The following is a 16,969-nucleotide window of genomic DNA, read 5'->3' as shown; positions in this document are numbered from 1 at the left end:
GCACTCAGGCTTCAAGGTATGATAGATCAGGGTGGATTGGGTTTTCGCCCGCTGCAAGTAGTTTTGATGCAGGCGTCACAGGAGGATGGGGTGGCTGTCGTATCGGCAGGAATGATGTGGAAACCCAGGAGGCAAATGATGAATGCAGCGGGCAGCTTCATGATGCTGATGTAGGCAAGGCTGGTTTGGGTAGAAAAGGCCTCACTTGTCGTCCGGGGACCCAGGTGGTGGCGTTGTTGTAGGAAACAGCCGCGTACCCTCATCCCCAGGTTATAAGTTCAGCTGGCCCATGCCATGTGGGATCTGGCAACTGTCGGAAGTAGACTGGAGGTCTAGGAGCATCCTTGGATGGAGAGCAAAAGTGTCGAGAGGCAGCAGAAGAAGCAGGTGTGCCAGACTCATTCAGGAAATTCAATGTAAATAAGCACAAGTTAAGCTTGTTTTGCAGTGTGGGTAGCTCTGGGGTGAGTTTCCCCATTGAGTTTTGAACTTTGTCAAGAGCATTCTTTAGGGTCAGATTGGCTCTTTCTACTATGGCCTGCCCTTGAGAATTGTATGGAATGCCAAATTTGTGCAAAATGCCCCATTGTTTACAAAAGGTAGCAAAGTTGGTACTAGTATAGGCGGGGCCATTATCAGTTTTAATTCCGAGGGCTTTCCCAGGCATGCAAATGACCGGATGCAGTGGTTAATGACATGTTTTGTGGTCTCTCCTCTTTGCGGGAGGCCATGATGAACCCTGAGTATGTGTCCACTGAAACATGGATATATTTCCATGGTGCAAAAGGCGCATACTGGGTTACATCCATTTGCCAAATTTGGCAGGCTTTTAAGCCTCTGGGATTTACTCCCATTGGCAGGGCAGGGGCTTGCTTGCTGCAAGTAGGGCATTGTTGAATAATTGCAGCAGCCTCTTGGGCGGTGATTTGGAATTCCTTCATAAGAGCCCTTTTATTTTGATGAAAATAGTTATGACTGTCCCAAGGGGTTAGGGGAGAAAGAGAGAAAGCAGATAGAATAGTAGCAGCGGATGCGGCTGTTAATTGCTGTAATGCAAGCAATTTATTTGCTGGCAATGGCCATTGATCAACCCAAACAGGAATGTCCGTGCTTAAGGTCAAGCAAAGGGGAAGAGGGTGAGTCATTTTAGCTGCAATTTAGCACCAAATTGAGAGAGTAAGTCCCTCCCCCACAAACTCGTGTGAAGGGGGAGGATGACGGGCTTTATTTGTGCAGTCCCTGTGAGGTTTTCAGAAGTCACAGGGAGCCAAAACTTACTGATGCGAGCCATTTGAATCCCTCCTACACCTCTTACCGATGGGGAGGTCTCTGTTTCCCAGTCTGTAGGCCACTCGTCAGAGCGTATCACCGAGACGTCAGCACCAGAGTCCAGAAGACCGGTGAAGCGGCGACCTTTGATTAAAGCCAAGAGTGTGGGCTTAGTTTCGGTGATAGGTCTAGTGAGGGCAAGCACATCAGAGGGAAGTTGCGGTACCATGATCATTTTTGCTACGACATCACCCTTTTGTAACTTCGTTGGAAGAGTGGATAGCACAGAAAGGTTAATGGCTGAGAGTTTTGAGGAAGGATAAAGCAGATCGGGAACCACAGAGATTCCTTTGAGGAGGGCATGAGGGTGAGATTGTATATGAGCAGTTTTATCGGAGGAGAAGGAGGCAGAAGGAGGAAGCTGTGCACTGACAGAGAGTGGTAGATGGGGAAAAGATATGAGCACATCTTCTGCCACTGATAATTCATACACAGTGGATGGTATATGGGCAGCCTTGGGAGAGGAGCTAGCTGCCGGCCCCTCTACTTGTTTCCCGAGGGTTCAGTTTTTGATTGACATTGATTGGCCCAATGATAGCCTTTCTTACATTTCAGGCAGACTGTTTTTGGTCGAACATCTCTACTGGCGGAGGGCTTTGCTGCCCCCCCGCCGGGGGCTCGGCATTGTGATTTAAAATGGCCAGGCTTCCCACAATTGTAACAATTACCAGATGGCTTATTACCTCTGGTGATAGCTGCAGCCATCATTTCGGAAGTGTATTGGTGTGTTCCCACCACCCTGCAGGCTTGTAGGAATTGGGCTAGAGTGGCATCTGGAGAATTAATCAAGGGAGTAAGCAAGGTTTTACAGTCTGCATTAGCGTTCTCATATGCCAATTTAAGAAGAATTTCCTGCCGAGCCTCCTCATTTGTAATTTGCCTTTGTAGGGCCGTTTGGAGGCATTCAATAAAATCGGCATAGGGTTCATTGGAATTTTGTAGAATTTTTGCAAAAGATTGTGCGGAGGTATGAGGGTCATCCAAGCGAGAGAGCGCAAGCAGAGCGGCTTGTGCAGGAAGGTTAAGAGCATTAATAGGGCTATTATATTGAGCTGCGGGAGCAGCAAAGGCACCCTCTCCTGCCAGTTCATTTGCAGTAAGATTCGGATTTTGAGCTGCCAATAGGCGACAATGATGGAGAAACTCCGATTGCCATACAACAAATTGAGTCCCTGTTAGAGTCATATGAAAAAGGCTATGCCAATCAGCTGGGATCATTATATGGGTGTTAGCCGTCATTCTAAATAATCCCATCGTAAATGGAGCCTGAATACCATACATTTGTACAGCTTGTTTGATATCCTTGATTGATTTAACAGGGATGGGTTCCCAGTGCGGGACGTTTTGTCCCTGCGCGTTCTGTGCATAAACTAATGGGAACGCCGATGGGCAGTCAGAGTGATCTAACTCACCAGTTCTAACTCCTGCAGCGATGGCGGCATGAACCGCACCCATAGGAGGGAGGAAGGCACAGAAGGGAAAGCAAGAGAAGAAGAAGAGGGATTGGGTGAGGGGGGTCAGGAGAAGGGGGAGGTTTACCAACCTCATTTGCCTCCTCGGGGCAGTCGGTTTAAGAGACACAGGCGCCATAGCAGGGGCAAGAGTTGTACATCAGGATTCACATAGGGAGGGGGTCCAGAAAGGGGGCCAAGTAGGGATTGCTCTAGAGAGGAGAGAGCCTCAAAACTACCCTCCAAGCAATTAATATAGACGAAGGGGCCCTAGGACTTGCATGAAGGTATTTTCCAATCTCCTTCCATACTGTAGTTTTGATACTGCCTTTAGCCGGATAAAAGGGCAGTGTTGCCAAATGTATTCTAGGAGTTCCTCAATAGAGGTTTTTGGGAGGGGGCATGAAGGGAGCCCCCTTTAAAGGTAAAAAAATTCATTTGGTCAATTCTCTGATTTCCTGAATGTGAGCTGCCTGCTCCTTAGAGAATCTACCACCCATACTCACGAGGATCCGTTGTCGCCAGCGATTCAAGCGGATGAGGTGCACCAAGTCTATTCCAGACGATGAGAATGGTGTGCCAAAGACGTATCTCTTTGAGTAGATCACGCCGGGTCACCAGTTGTGGTGGTCTCTCATGAAAAGAAGACACTTCGCAAAGTTGTCTTGGGATGAGAGCGCAGAGAGAACTCCGAAACCCTCTTTTATTAGAAGCAATCTTTGTTAATGTAGCAATTTTGTTAATGTCCTATCACAAATGCATTACATCACACAACATGCACTGATCATTCACATAAAGCATACAAGGCTTTATGTTTAAGTTTGCTACAGTTCTGGTTAAGAAATGGCAACGATTTGTCCTTGCACCTTGCTTCGTGTTCCAGCCAACTACCAGAAGGCTCCGTTGTCCTAGCACGTACACAAAGAACAAAGAATCATAGTTCCCACACATTTCATGGGGCGTCATGGCGTACATTTTGGGCTTTGGTAACTTTGCCCCAGGGATGATTTCTATGGTGCAGTCTGTTTCACGGTGGGGGGGTAGGATGTCACACTCAGTCTCACTGAATACTTCAGTGAGGTCCTGATATTATCTGGGGATCTGTCTGGCCTCTGGGGTTCTGTCGGAGGTGGCTGCCAGTTGTTCTGGGAAGGTAGACACAGGGGTGTTGGAAACTATGTTTCAAGAATCCCTGAAAGGAACAATTTACCTACCTTTAGTTAACAGTTAGGCATATCTGGAGTAGGTGGTCATCAATCTGATATATTTGACTGGATTTCTGTTTCTAATATGCTTTATATTTCGTTGGAATCATTGTACCCTGCACTTTATCACTTGAAATTGTAAGATGACTTGTAAATGTTAATGAATACAATATTCAAGTCTTTGTGAGCCACCAGCCAAATGGTTTGCAAATGACTGATTCACTGTTTCAATGAGGAGATTTCTGGTTCGTCTGAGGGTAACTCAGGCATAGGATTAAATTCTTGCCTTGAAAAACTTTTGCCTTTCCCTAGCTGGAACATACAGCTTATTCCCCACCCAAGCTAACCCATCTTTTATTATGAAAATGTGTCTATGGTTATTAAATCATTCATCTGTTTCCAAGGCCTTTTTTAATTCTATGGTGGTGGTACTGTCTAAGATCGGGGGTGTCAATCCTTGTCTGAAAGTGTGACAACTTTAGCTGCTAATTAGGAGGCTGAGAGCATGGGTTTGATTACTTGACATTGTTGAATTGGAGTAGTCTGGACAAGGCATCTGCCAGAAATTTTTTCCTCGCGGTAAATACTTCAAAGTGAAATTAAAGTGTTGGAAGTACTGTGCCCATCAGACCTGTTTTGGGGACAATTTCTGTGGGGTTTTGAGTGCTTCCAAGTTCTTGTGATCAGTCCATACTTGGAAAGGTATTTTGCTTCCTTCTAAGAAATATCTCCAATTAGGAGCACCCACCTGATTGCAAAAGCCTCTTTTCCCCATATTTCTCATCTCTGTGCAGTTTTAGTTAATTTCCTAGAGGTGTATGCACATGTTGTAATTTGATTTCTTCATTCTCTTGGAATAAGACCTCACTGCCACATCACTGGCATCAGCCTGAATTACAAATGTTTTATCTGGGTCTGGATGTTTTAACACAGGTTCCACCAAAAAGAGTTTTTTTTTAGTTTCTCAAATGCTGCTTGGCAGTCCATAGTCCACTTCAGTGGTTGGCTAGGTTTCAGTTTATCTTCCCCCTTGGTTTTTAACAGATTTGTAGTCAGCAATGCTGTTTGGGCAAAAGCGGGGATAAACTGCCAATAAAAGCTCTGCAATTGCTTGCAAGTGTAGGCAGTTTCCCACTTAGACAGTGGAGCTATATGGAGAAATAAAAGCAAAAAGAGATGCAAGAAGTTAAAAAATAAAGAGGAGAAAGGATTAATAAGTAGAAGACATAACCTCATAAAAATTTACAACAGAATAGAGGGAAAAGGAAAAAATCTCCTTAAGAAAAATCAAAAGAAGTTTTGTTGATGGGAGTTCAAATACAACAGAAGAAAGAGATAAAAGGTATTCAGAAGGGGAAGATTAGGAGAAAAAAAAAAAAAAGAGAGAGAGAGAGAGATAAGATTCCAAGATAGAGAAGATAAAAAGTTGATTAAAAAAATCAATAAATGATGGAATTTCAAAAAGATCAAGAGATGATTGATAATGGGAAAACATTTCAATAAAATGGGAAAATAGTAGTATATATACTAATAGAAAACATAATTTAATAATATACCGTATATACTCGAGTATAAGTCAATCCGAATATAAGCCGAGGCACCTAATTTTGCCACAAAAACTGGGAAAACTTATTGACTCGGAGTATAAGCCGAGTTTTTCAGCACATTTTTGTGCTGAAAAAAACCCTCGGCTTATACTCAAGTCAGATTCCCTCTGAAAAACAATGGTGTGGAGCTCCGAGCTGGGCAGCCACTTCCCTGCTTCTGTGTTTCCTTTGCAACTTGTAAGCATGGGGGTAATCGGAAGCAGAAAAGTTCTTGCATGAGGATGTATTGTTTTTTCTTTATTTAACTTTTTGTGGGGGGAAGTCCCACCGTCATGTGAGAATGCTCAGACACGAAATCTATCTGCCTGAAAATAAGTGTGTGTGTGTGTGGGGGGATTTTAACAGAGGGAAGACATAGGGAGAAGGCAAAAGCGACGGAAGATCCTTCGGGGAAACTGAGGGAGAGACTCACCCTTGGTCCAGATGAGCCCCCTTCCCCACCCCTAAGGAAGCAGAGGCAGCCAGCAAGGGCAGGCAAGCTCCGCTTCGCGGACTCCATCTGTCCTCGCTCCCACCCACCCACTCAAAGCCACAAAGTCCCCCAATCGCGCAGCCCAGAATCGCCCACCCCTCAGGGGGCAGCAACAACGCCCGGTGTTTCCTGAAACAAGAAGCTCCACCGTGCAATGAAAGCGCCCTGGCTCTAGGCTCAGAAAACAACGCGAGCCGAGGTGGCTTCATTTCCTCAGCCCTAGCTGCTTTCAGTCCGCTCGGGGGGAGGAGGGGGAGGAGGAGGTGGTGGCAGCGGCTCCACACCATTGTTTTTCAGAGGGATCTGATTGAGTATAAGTTTAGGGGTTTTTTTCATCACAAAAATGTGCTGAAAAACTCGGCTTATACTCGAGTATATACGGTAATCCAAATATTTCATGATAGTAAATGGGAATTTAGGATTAGGTAATTAAATTGTATTATTAATGTTAATAGTGTGTTAAAGTATATTATGAATTTAAAATTATTAAGGACTAGGAACTATGTGGGATTTTGAGATACACTCTCGGGATTGATTAAATTTTGTCAATATTTAGTGTTATTATTAACCCTACACATTTGGAATATTGAAGTTATAGTGGAACCATGAATAATTCTTAGAAAATATTAAATAATAGTATTTAGGGACTATAAATACAAGGCGCAAAGAAATGTTATTTATGTTTAAATGAATTAATGGGAAAATGAGAAATGGATTACGAAAAGAGATTAGCCCTGATGAAGATATGGAAGTTGGAAGATTAGAACTATATATATCTATTTGTATTATTATTGTTATTGTTGCTTAAAAAGACTTGACCCAGTTAATGCAATATTCACAAAATATGTATGTTTATATTGAAAAAAAAAATATTTGAGAGATTTCACCCAGTGGCTTCATATAAATGTTGATCAGTAGCAGAGAGAATACCAAGCCCTGTGGAACCCTGCAAAACAATGGATGAGGGCTGGATCTTCCCCCTCCTATCAATATTGATTCAGAGCGGCCACAGAAGAAGGAAGTGAACCAGGATAGCACAAGGCCTCCCACTCCCATTCCCTGAAGCTCCCCCAGGATAATATCATGGTCAATGTATCAAAAGCTGCCGAGAATTCAAGTAGAGCAAGGATGGATGCATTACCCCCATGCTACTCCCACCAGAGATCATTGAAAAGTATGACCAATGCCATTTCTGTCCCAAATCCAGGCCTGAATCTTGACTGGTAAGGGTTAAGATAATCTATTTCATCCAGAAACCTCAGGAGCTGCCACATGACCACCTTCTCAACAACCTTCCCCAGGTCGGAAATTATCCAACTGGGTGGAGTCCAGAGATGGCTTCTTAAGAATAGGGTAGGCCACAGCCTCTTTACAGTGCTGGGGCACTGCCCTCTCCTGTAGGGAAGCATTAATCACCCGCCTGTCACCTCCTGGGAAGCTTTCACAAGCCAGGGGGGACATGAGTCTAAAACACAGGTGCTTGCACACATACTCCCTAGGATCCTGTCCACTTCCTTGAGAGCAACAGGGTCAAACTGTTTCTAGATTACAGGGCCCCAGGGGCTTCCACCAGACCATGCAGGCATCTAAATGGGAATGAAGTCAAGTGATTTTGTCTTCCAGAAAATCTGCAAATTCCTCAGCACGCCCCTTCAGGTGGACCTCTATCTCCTTCTTCCCCAGGAGAAGGAAGCTCACCTTGAAGAGGGTTGCTGGGCAGTTATCTGCAGATTCAATTAGTGTGGTTACACTTCACTGTATGAATCACCACGAGGTAGACCTTAGTAGCAGCTCTTTTTAGCAGCTCTTTTTAGGGGGAGCTTTCTTCATATTATTTCCATAGTAGTAGTGAATTAGGTTGTGCTGTGAAAGAATGCCTGGGCTACAATCTCCCATTGAGATTCTATACATGAAGATACTGAGGTGCTGAGTCTAAACTTTAAAATGGAAAGTACCCTATAGAACCAGCAAAACTATGGAAAATGTTGGGATTTTATCATTTGGAGCCTTGAATTCTCATAAAGTCACATGCAGAATAACTGTTTTGTCCTATTTAAAGTTATTAAGAAACAACAGTTGGAAAGATAATTGGTCTATGTTATTTTTAAAACTATGTGCCACATACTTCCCAGTTTACCAAAAGTAAAACTGGAGATGTCCTATCAATATAACACAGTTGATATTACAGTATTTCAAAGTTGTTGTTTTTATAGCAGCTGCAGCAGACTTCTAAAAAGAACTTATTCTTGATCATCAAAGACGAGTGCTACTCTGGTATAACTGCAATTTTGTTTTCCTCCACAGGTCATGCAAGTAGTGAGGGAGCAGATAATGAGAGCACTGACCACAAAGCCTAGTTCACTGGATCAGTTCAAAAGTAAACTTCAGAATCTGAGCTATACAGAAATACTGAAAATCCGCCAGTCTGAGAGGATGAACCAGGAAGATTTCCAATCTCGTCCAATTTTGTAGGTTTTTGTTTTTTTTAATTTTCTCTTCCTTATGACATACAATTAATGTTTGTGGCTTCTTCAGGAATAACCTCAGGAAGTTCTGTAGGACTATGATTTAAAGAAAGTTTTGACATTTGCTTGCAATGTATTCATAAGTGTTTATAGGAACAAATAAGTATGACACTTTATATATCAAAAATACTTTCTTCTAGTCTTGTAGAGTTATTGGAAATTAAATGATATTTTGACATTTTTTCCCAGTATATGTGTGTGTGTGTGTGTGTGTGTGTGCGCGCGCACACACACACATGCCCTTTTTCAGAGGTGGGATTCAGCCGGTTCACACCAGTTCACCCAAACCATTAGTTAATTGCTTGTGTAGTTCGGAGAACTGGCTGAAAATAAAGGGCCTAAAGAAACTAAAGTCCCTTGAGTTCATAGCTCCAGGCAGACAGCCAAGAACCACTTAATAATTGCAACTGGAATGCAGCTGACACATGCTGAATCAAGTCAATAAACAACAGAAACTGACAGGATTAAGGCAGGGAAACCCATCATTCACCCATCTAGGGAGGGGATTAATCTCTTCCCTTCAGGAAGAAGGACAAGATTACAATCATTTTCTTTTCTTTTTTCCAATAAATTGTTATTATTTTCCACCAATACAAATCTTAATTACTTTTTCAACAACACTGACATCCACATATAATATTGTCTTATACTTTAACATCTATTCGTACCTATCTTAGTCTATATTATCTTTGTTTATCATTAATGATCAATACATATTGCCTTTATATTATAGTTATTATTATACATCTTTAATATTGTCTTATTCTTTTAACATCTATTCATACCTATCTTTAATACATATATTACACTTATTATTATACATTGTTGATCCTTCTGTCTATCCTATTATATCTTGCGTATCACTTTCTTGAGAATTCTTATTTAATCATCTTTTCTAATTCTTATCATCGCAACAGATTAGATTTAGGCAAAATGATAAAATACAAGGATCTATTAGATGCCTAAAGGAGATTAAAATCAAATCAAGAATTAAAAGAACAAGGAATTACAATTGATTGGTGGCTATATCTCCAAGTTCAAAACAGATACAAAACGGATTCAGAAGAATTTGAGTTTGATATGGGACAAAATCAATTGGATAAGATATTAATTGGACCAGAGCAAAAATTTATATCCAAAGCTTATAGATACTTGCTAGATTTTAGAGTGGAAGAAGAAAGAGTAAAAAATACGATGATAGCATGGGCGTGGAATTTCGATTATAATATAAATTTAGACGAGTGGGAAAAATTATGGAGTATAAATTATAAATTAACAACGGCCGCAACATACAAGGAAAATTTATATAAAATGTTCTATCAGTAGCACTTAGTCCCGACAAGATTAGCCAAGATATATCCGAATGCCAACTCAAAATGTTGGAAATGCCAATGAGTTGATGGTACCTACTATCACATGTGGTGGCTATGTCCTCAGGCCAGGACCTATTGGAATAAAATTAGGAAGTGGACACAAGAAATTATTGGATGCCAAATTGAATTCAAACTGGAAATCTATTACTTGGGATTATTCAAAAACAATATCCGAAAAAGACTAAATATCTAATTTTACACATATTGACAGCAGCCAGAATAGCTTACGCACAAATGTGGAAAGAGCAGAGGAATCCAACTGAAGAGTTAATCATACAAAAACAGCAGACTCGCTGAGATGGACATGCTCACACTTAAAATGAGAGAGAAAGAAGAATCAGAATACTACTTGATGGTACATGTGGCTAGAAAAAAAGAGATAAGAATTACAATAATTTTCATTATAAAGAGTATTAAGTAACACTTCTGTGATCAGCTGATACTCCCTGGAGTTCCCAAAGAACTTTTATAGGTGCTGCAGTGCTGGCTACTTCTTGTTTCTTCCTTGGGGAAAAGATACAGGAGGGGACAACGATGCAGCTTGATCATGCAGGAATTTAATGCATATGTGGTCCAGCCAGCTGTATTGCTCCTGTTGTGAAGCACCCAATTTAGAACATAGAGAACATAGAATAATAGAGTTGGAAGGGTTAATGGCTTTTGGCAGCATGCCCAGTCTTTCAATTAGCATGAATGACTGCTCTTAGTTTCCCTCTCAGCTGCTGTGTTTGCTTTGGGGTTGGTTTTTTTAAAAAAGGGGGAAATGACTGTTTTAAGTTTTCTGCATTGTTTTAGTGGTTCCTGGCACTGTACTTTTGGGATGTTCCTCCCTCACTCTTTTTGAAAGCCTCTAGTGATGGAGCACCCGCAACTTCTGAAGGCAAGCTATTCCATTGGTTAATTGGTCTCACCCTAGGAAATTTCTCCTTAGTCCTAGGTTGCTTCTCTCTTTGGTTAGTTTCCATCCATTGTTTCCTGTCATGTTTTTAGCTGCTTTGGAAAATAGATTGACTCCCTCATTTTTGCAGGAGCCCTTCAAATTTCCTGACAATTAGAACATTTAATCAGAGGAACAACTTGCCTCCAAAAGTTGTAAATGCTCCAACACTGGAAGGTTTAAAGAAGAGATTGGATAACCATTTGTCTGAGATGGTGTAGGTTTTTCTTCCTAAGCAGGGGGTTGGACTAGAAGACCTCCAAGGTCCCTTGCAACTCTGTTATTCTATTCTATTCTATTCTATTCTATTCTATTCTATTCTATTCTATTCTATTCTAAATATTGGAACAGTGTGATTTCATTGTGAGTTGGACTAAGGAGAAATTTCCTAAGGGTGAGATCAATCAAGTTTACAGATTACAGATTAACAGAGTTGGAAGGGACTTTTAGGTTATCTAGTCCACCCCATCCCCCGCCTAAGTAGGAGACCCTACACCATTTCTGACAAATGGCGGTCCAATCTCTTCTTGAAAGTCTCAAGAGATAAAGCTCTCACAACTTCCAAAGACAAGCTGTTCTATTGGTTGATTGCTCTCACTGTCAGAAAATTTCTCCTTATTTCCAGGTTAAATCTCTCCTTGTTCAGTTTCCATCCATTGTTCCTTTTTTTAAATTAAGTTTTTATTTTATTTTAAATACAAACAATTCATCTTCCATTTAACAGTGTGTGACCTGGGTACAAATACCTTGTGCAATAATAATTAAAATGTACGGCCATATTGATTATTTTAGTATTAATTCACTATCTTATTTATATACATAATATCTCTATCATTATACTACTCCTCTTCTTAACATATTTAATTATATTAACATATTTTCTGTATTTCACTAATCTATTAGCTATTTCTAGCTTTCATATTTTTTCTCTAGCCATCGATAAAATAGTTCCCATATTATATTCAGTTTGCTACTTCTGCAAGTGTTAATCCATTCATTTCTGCACATCCTAATATTTTCCTGATCACGTTTTCATTGGTAGGAATCTCTTCACTTTTCCAATTTTGAGCAAATACAATTCTAGCAGCAGTTAATACATGGATAATCAAATATACATTCTCTTTACTATAAATTTCAGGTAAAATCCCCAACAGGAATATTTCAGGTTTTAAATCAATATGTTGTTGTATCATCTTTTCCAACCATGTATGTATTTTGTCCAATATTTTTTGACTTCTATACATGTCCACTACATATGACCCAGGTGTCTGGTGGCATTTCGAACATTTGGCTGATTTATCTTTAAACATCCTTGCCAACCTCACTGGGGGTAACTGCCATCTATAAAACATCTTATACAAGTTTTCTTATATGCAGTTGACATTGTTAGCTTATAATTTCTGTCTCACAATTTCTGCCATTTATCTAGTTCTATTACATAATCAAAGTTTTTTGCCTATGCTATCATTGTCTCCTTCACTTGTTCCTCTTCTAATTTAATACCCAACAAATAAATATACAATTTTTAATCTGTCGAAAGTCAAACTTGTATTTTCAAATAGCGCTGTTCTCTGATTTTCTCCCAAAATAATAATAAAGCATTTCTTATATAATGTCTTTGAAAGTAACCATGTATCTTGTTTTTCCCATACCATAGGAAGGCATGCCAACCCAATTGCAAATCATGTTCCTCTTGTATTCCTCTGCAATCCATTCTTTCATCCATATTAACACTACGGCTGCTAGTATAATTCCCAGTTTGGCAGTCCAAAACCTCCTCTAGTTCTTGTATCCTGTAAAATTTTTAAATTAATTCTTGTTTCTTTCCCTTGCCATATAAATTTTAGTATTATTTTGTTAAGATCCTCAAAATATTTTTTCCAACTTTATGAGGACAGTTTGAAACAAATACAATAATCTTGGAAATATATCCATTTTAATTGTAGCTATCCTTCCTATTAGTGATAGTTGCAGACCTTTCTTTTTTCTAAATCTATTTTAATTTATTGTATCAATTTATAATAATTATCTTCTTCAATTGTTACACATCTTGCTGTTAATTGGATGCCTAAGTACTTTACCTTCTTGGTAATCTGAATATCTAATCTCTTCATTAACTCTTTTCTGCTTATCTGTGATATTCTTCACTAAAATCTTGAGGGTTTTTTCTCTGTTTATTTTCAATACTGCCACATTCCCTTACTCTTCTATTTTTTTCCATTAGTTTATTTTTTATTTTATTTTTTTATTTATTTTGTCAAACACTTATAATATAATAGAAATAAGAATAAACATAAGTTTAAATACATGAAATAGGAACTAATAATTGGGGGCAATAGGACAGGGATGGTAGGCATGATTGTGCACTTATGCACGCCCCTTACAGACCTCTTAGGAATGGGGTGAGGTCAGTAGAGGTTAGTTTGAGGGTAAAAGAGTTGGGGTTTGAGCATGTGACAATAGAATCAGGTAGTGAGTTCCAGACATTGACCACTCTGTTGCTGAAATCATACTTCCTGCAATCGAGTGGTTTGGAATGGTTTACATTTAGTTTATATCTGTTGTGTGCTCTTGTGTTGTTGCAGTTAAAGCTGAAATATTCATTAACTGGTAAGACATTGTAGCATATGATTTTATGTACTATGCTTAAGTCCAATCTTAGCTGGCGTAGTTCAAGGTTGTCTTAGCCTAGAATCTCAAGTCTTGTGGTGTAGGGTATTCTGTTGTGAACAGAAGAGTATAGTACTCTTTTTGTAAAATACTTCTGGACTTGCTCAATTGTATTGATGTCTAATATACAGTGCGGATTCCAGACAGCAGAGCTGTATTCAAGTATTGCTCTAGCAAAGGTTGTGTATGCCCTATTTAAACTCTGTTTAATTTTAAACCCTGTTTCTTGTGGATCTTCTAAAACAAAAACCAAATCATCTGTAAATGCCTGTAACTTATATTCTATCTTTATCATTTCCATACCTTTTATCTCCCTATCTTGTCTCATATTTCTAATCAGTACTTCCAGAGTCAATACAAATAATAATGGCGACAAGGGACATCCTTGTCTTGTACCCTTCTTAATATTAACCTTTCCAGTCATATCTCCATTTACCATCACTTTTGCGGTTTGTTTGTAATATGTTGCCTTAATCATTGTAATAAATCTCTCCCCAAAGTCCATCTCTTTTAATTGTGCCAACATACACTGCCAGTTCACATTGTCAAATGCCTTCTGTGCATCTAAAAAAATCAACACCATTTGCTTCTCTGGGTGCACTTCATAATACTCCAGTATAGTCAACATTATTCTCATGTTGTCTTTGTCTCTTAGGGAAAAAGCCATTTTGATCTGATGTATAAACTGATTTAAAAATCATTTTAGTCTTTCTGCAATAATTGATACAAATATTTTATAAACCACATTCAATAGTGATATCGGTCTATAATTTTATAAAATCCAATTATCTTTCTATAAACTGAGTATATTTCTTTTCTTTTAATATTGTTTGATTCATGGTCCATCTCAATTTCTTTTTTTGTCCTTTCCATATAGCTTTAATTGGGTTATGAACTGCCCAAATGCTTGTTTCAATATTTATCTCTTGTATGTTAGATCTTAGCTCTGCTGATAGCCACATCATATCTATTCTGGACCAGGACATATGTCTATTCAAACAAAATGAATATTGTTCTTTTTCAGGATAAGTCTCTCTTGAAATGTCTTGAATACTTAGTTTTTCCACCATTTTAAAGAAAGCTTTTGGAAGTATTTTCCTAGCATTCTTATTTGTTTTCTAGTTTTGTAATCTAGTTTTGAGTCCACAATTGCATTAAAATCTCCTATTATACATATATTTTGGTACTCCAATTCTATTATTTTTGTAAGCAATTTATCATAAGAGTCCTCTTGGTCATTATTCGATGCATATATTGCTACCAGCAGTATCTGTTTATCATTCATCATTATCTCCACCATCAAGATCCTTCCTTCTTTTTCTATAAAAATTAGTTTTGTGTTTATTTTCTCTTTTATATACAGTGCTATTCCTCTCTTACTTTGTTGTGCCAGAGAGGCATACAACTTTCCAATTTTAGGGTATTCAAATACTTTATTGTGTTGCTTTTTAATATGAACTTATTGTAGACAAATTATATCCAACTTTAATTTTTCTAGTTTACTAAAAGTTCTTTGCCTTTTTATTGCAGAGTTCAGTCCATTTATGTTAATTGACAATTTTATTTTTTCTTCTATATTTTTACTTATAGATGGATTTTGCTGTGTAGTCATCCTTACTTCTCTTGGTTCTTTTGCCCTTGCTCCTTCTCTTATAGTCATTTCCTCCAAATTTCTTTTGTCCTCTTTTTGTTGTATTTCTTTCTGTCCTACAGCTTCTTTTTAATTTCTAATCTCCTTTTCCTCCCTCCCTTTCTCTTTCTCCTGTGGTTCTAAGTAATGGTCATAGAATTGTTCCACCTTCTCTATTGAGTCTAATCTGTGTCTCTGCTCCTGCTCTAAATACTTCATCCATCTCTGCCAAGACTTTTTCCTTTGTTACCTCCAAGGCCCCTGCCAACAACTCTGCTATTATCTCTGCTAAGTTTTTTTTCCCTTTTCTTCTTCTATATTTTGAAATCTCAAATAAAAATCTGCCTTATCCATTTCTAATGCTATGATTGTTCTTTCTTTGCTCCTTATCTGCCTGTGTCAATCTGTAATCAAGTTCTCCCACTTTTTTCTGTTAATTCAGCTTTCTCTCCTACTTTTTGTATACTCTGTTCATTTTTTGCCATCATTTGTTGGAAGGTCTCTATTTTCTCTTCTACTTTCTCTTTATTCCCTTCTATTTTCCCTTCCATTTTTTTCATATCTTCATGGAGCACTTGTATCATAGATTTTAATTCTGCTTGCATCACATTTGTTTTTTCTTGCTGGTCTCTGACCCACAGGGCTGGAGGCTGCTGATGAAGATACTGAAGATGGTGCAGATGTTGTTTTCTTCATTTTAATTTTTTTCAGTATTTGTAATCCACCAGAAATTGAAAGATAACCCCAGGAAGTTGTAATCCAAAGCCAAGTTTTGTCACTCTTTAGAGTTTTCTCTTCAAGTTCTTCAAACCCTAATCCATTCTGCAAATAGGAAAAGAATTAACCTGATAATAATTTGTAATCCAAATAGGCCCACCATGCCCAAGAGTTTAATCACCAGCAAATATATATCAGAGAATTCACAGAGCCAAGGGGAAAAAAAATCCAAGCAAAAAGGCAGTATTCAGCTTCTGTTGACTTTATCTGTTTGCTTTCATTTAAATTCCAAGAGCTACGCTTTTAAAAAAAAAATAACAAAGCTTCAATATTCTGCTCTTTATTTTAATTCTTCAGTCAAAGTAGCTCCTTATCGTTTTATTCTCAAACTTCAAGGCTATGTTTAACAGCCAGTGTAATTCCCCCTTCAATTTTCACTTCTGCCTTCAGGTGGCACTGTTGCTCTGCTTCTCCCTTCTTTTCTTTCTACATGCTGTATATCCGGTATAAGCTTTCAAAGTCCCATATAGTCTTTTTTATGTTATCTAAAAGTTCTATGTTGGTATTGTATTCTATTTGAAATACTCAGTCGAGCTTCTTAAATCAACTCTCAGCAAGTCCTTTAGCCAATTTCCTGTCCTAATTATGGCTCCTAACAGCTCTCCTCACTGCTTTTCTTCTGGAGGTGGAAAGAAACAATTCTGCTTCCCCTTTTAGGTCTCACTTCCCCTTAGTTGAATTCCAGGGATAATTATTCTTAATTATCCATTTTCAAAAGTAGCTTACCCAGACCGATCACACCATCTTACACTTACACTTTCTTTCCATTTGCTGTCCCAGCTTCAGAACAGTTCGCAATGGCCGCCTTCTCTGTTGTCAAATTGGAGAACTTTCTCCAAACCAACCATGATGCTTTGAAAAATAGCTTGGCCCCTTCCTCTCTGTGGCAACCCCTCAAATATTGGAATACTGCTATCATGTCTCCCCTAGTCCTTCTCTTCATTAGACTAGCCATGCCCAGTTCCTGTAACCCTTCTCCATATGTTTTAGTTT

The 16,969-nt window shown here is 39.0% G+C and overlaps 2 protein-coding genes across 12 annotated transcripts in view; one reads left to right on the top strand and one right to left on the bottom strand.

The window, feature by feature from the left end:
• Positions 1-16,969, top strand: part of ELMO1 (engulfment and cell motility 1) — a 526,860-nt gene that overhangs the window by 470,230 nt on the left and 39,661 nt on the right. For all 11 annotated transcript variants that reach the window (XM_087917593.1, XM_087917598.1, XM_087917597.1 and 8 more), the window contains one exon: positions 8,369-8,532. In XM_087917593.1, the coding sequence (XP_087773719.1) occupies positions 8,369-8,532 (164 nt within the window). The remainder of the gene's footprint in view (positions 1-8,368; positions 8,533-16,969) is intronic.
• Positions 1,813-2,919, bottom strand: LOC148124054 (endogenous retrovirus group K member 8 Gag polyprotein-like). Its single transcript, XM_087915886.1, has one exon. It carries the CDS (start codon positions 2,917-2,919, stop codon positions 1,813-1,815), a length of 1,107 nt encoding a protein of 368 aa, XP_087772012.1.

Source organism: Pseudonaja textilis, chromosome Z (genome assembly GCF_049901715.1).
Source record: "Pseudonaja textilis isolate UNSWEBS1 chromosome Z, rPseTex1.2, whole genome shotgun sequence".
NCBI classification, from domain to species: Eukaryota; Metazoa; Chordata; class Lepidosauria; order Squamata; family Elapidae; genus Pseudonaja; species Pseudonaja textilis.
The sequence above is the reverse complement of the archived record's forward strand: the minus strand, read 5'-3'. Positions and strand labels throughout refer to the sequence as shown.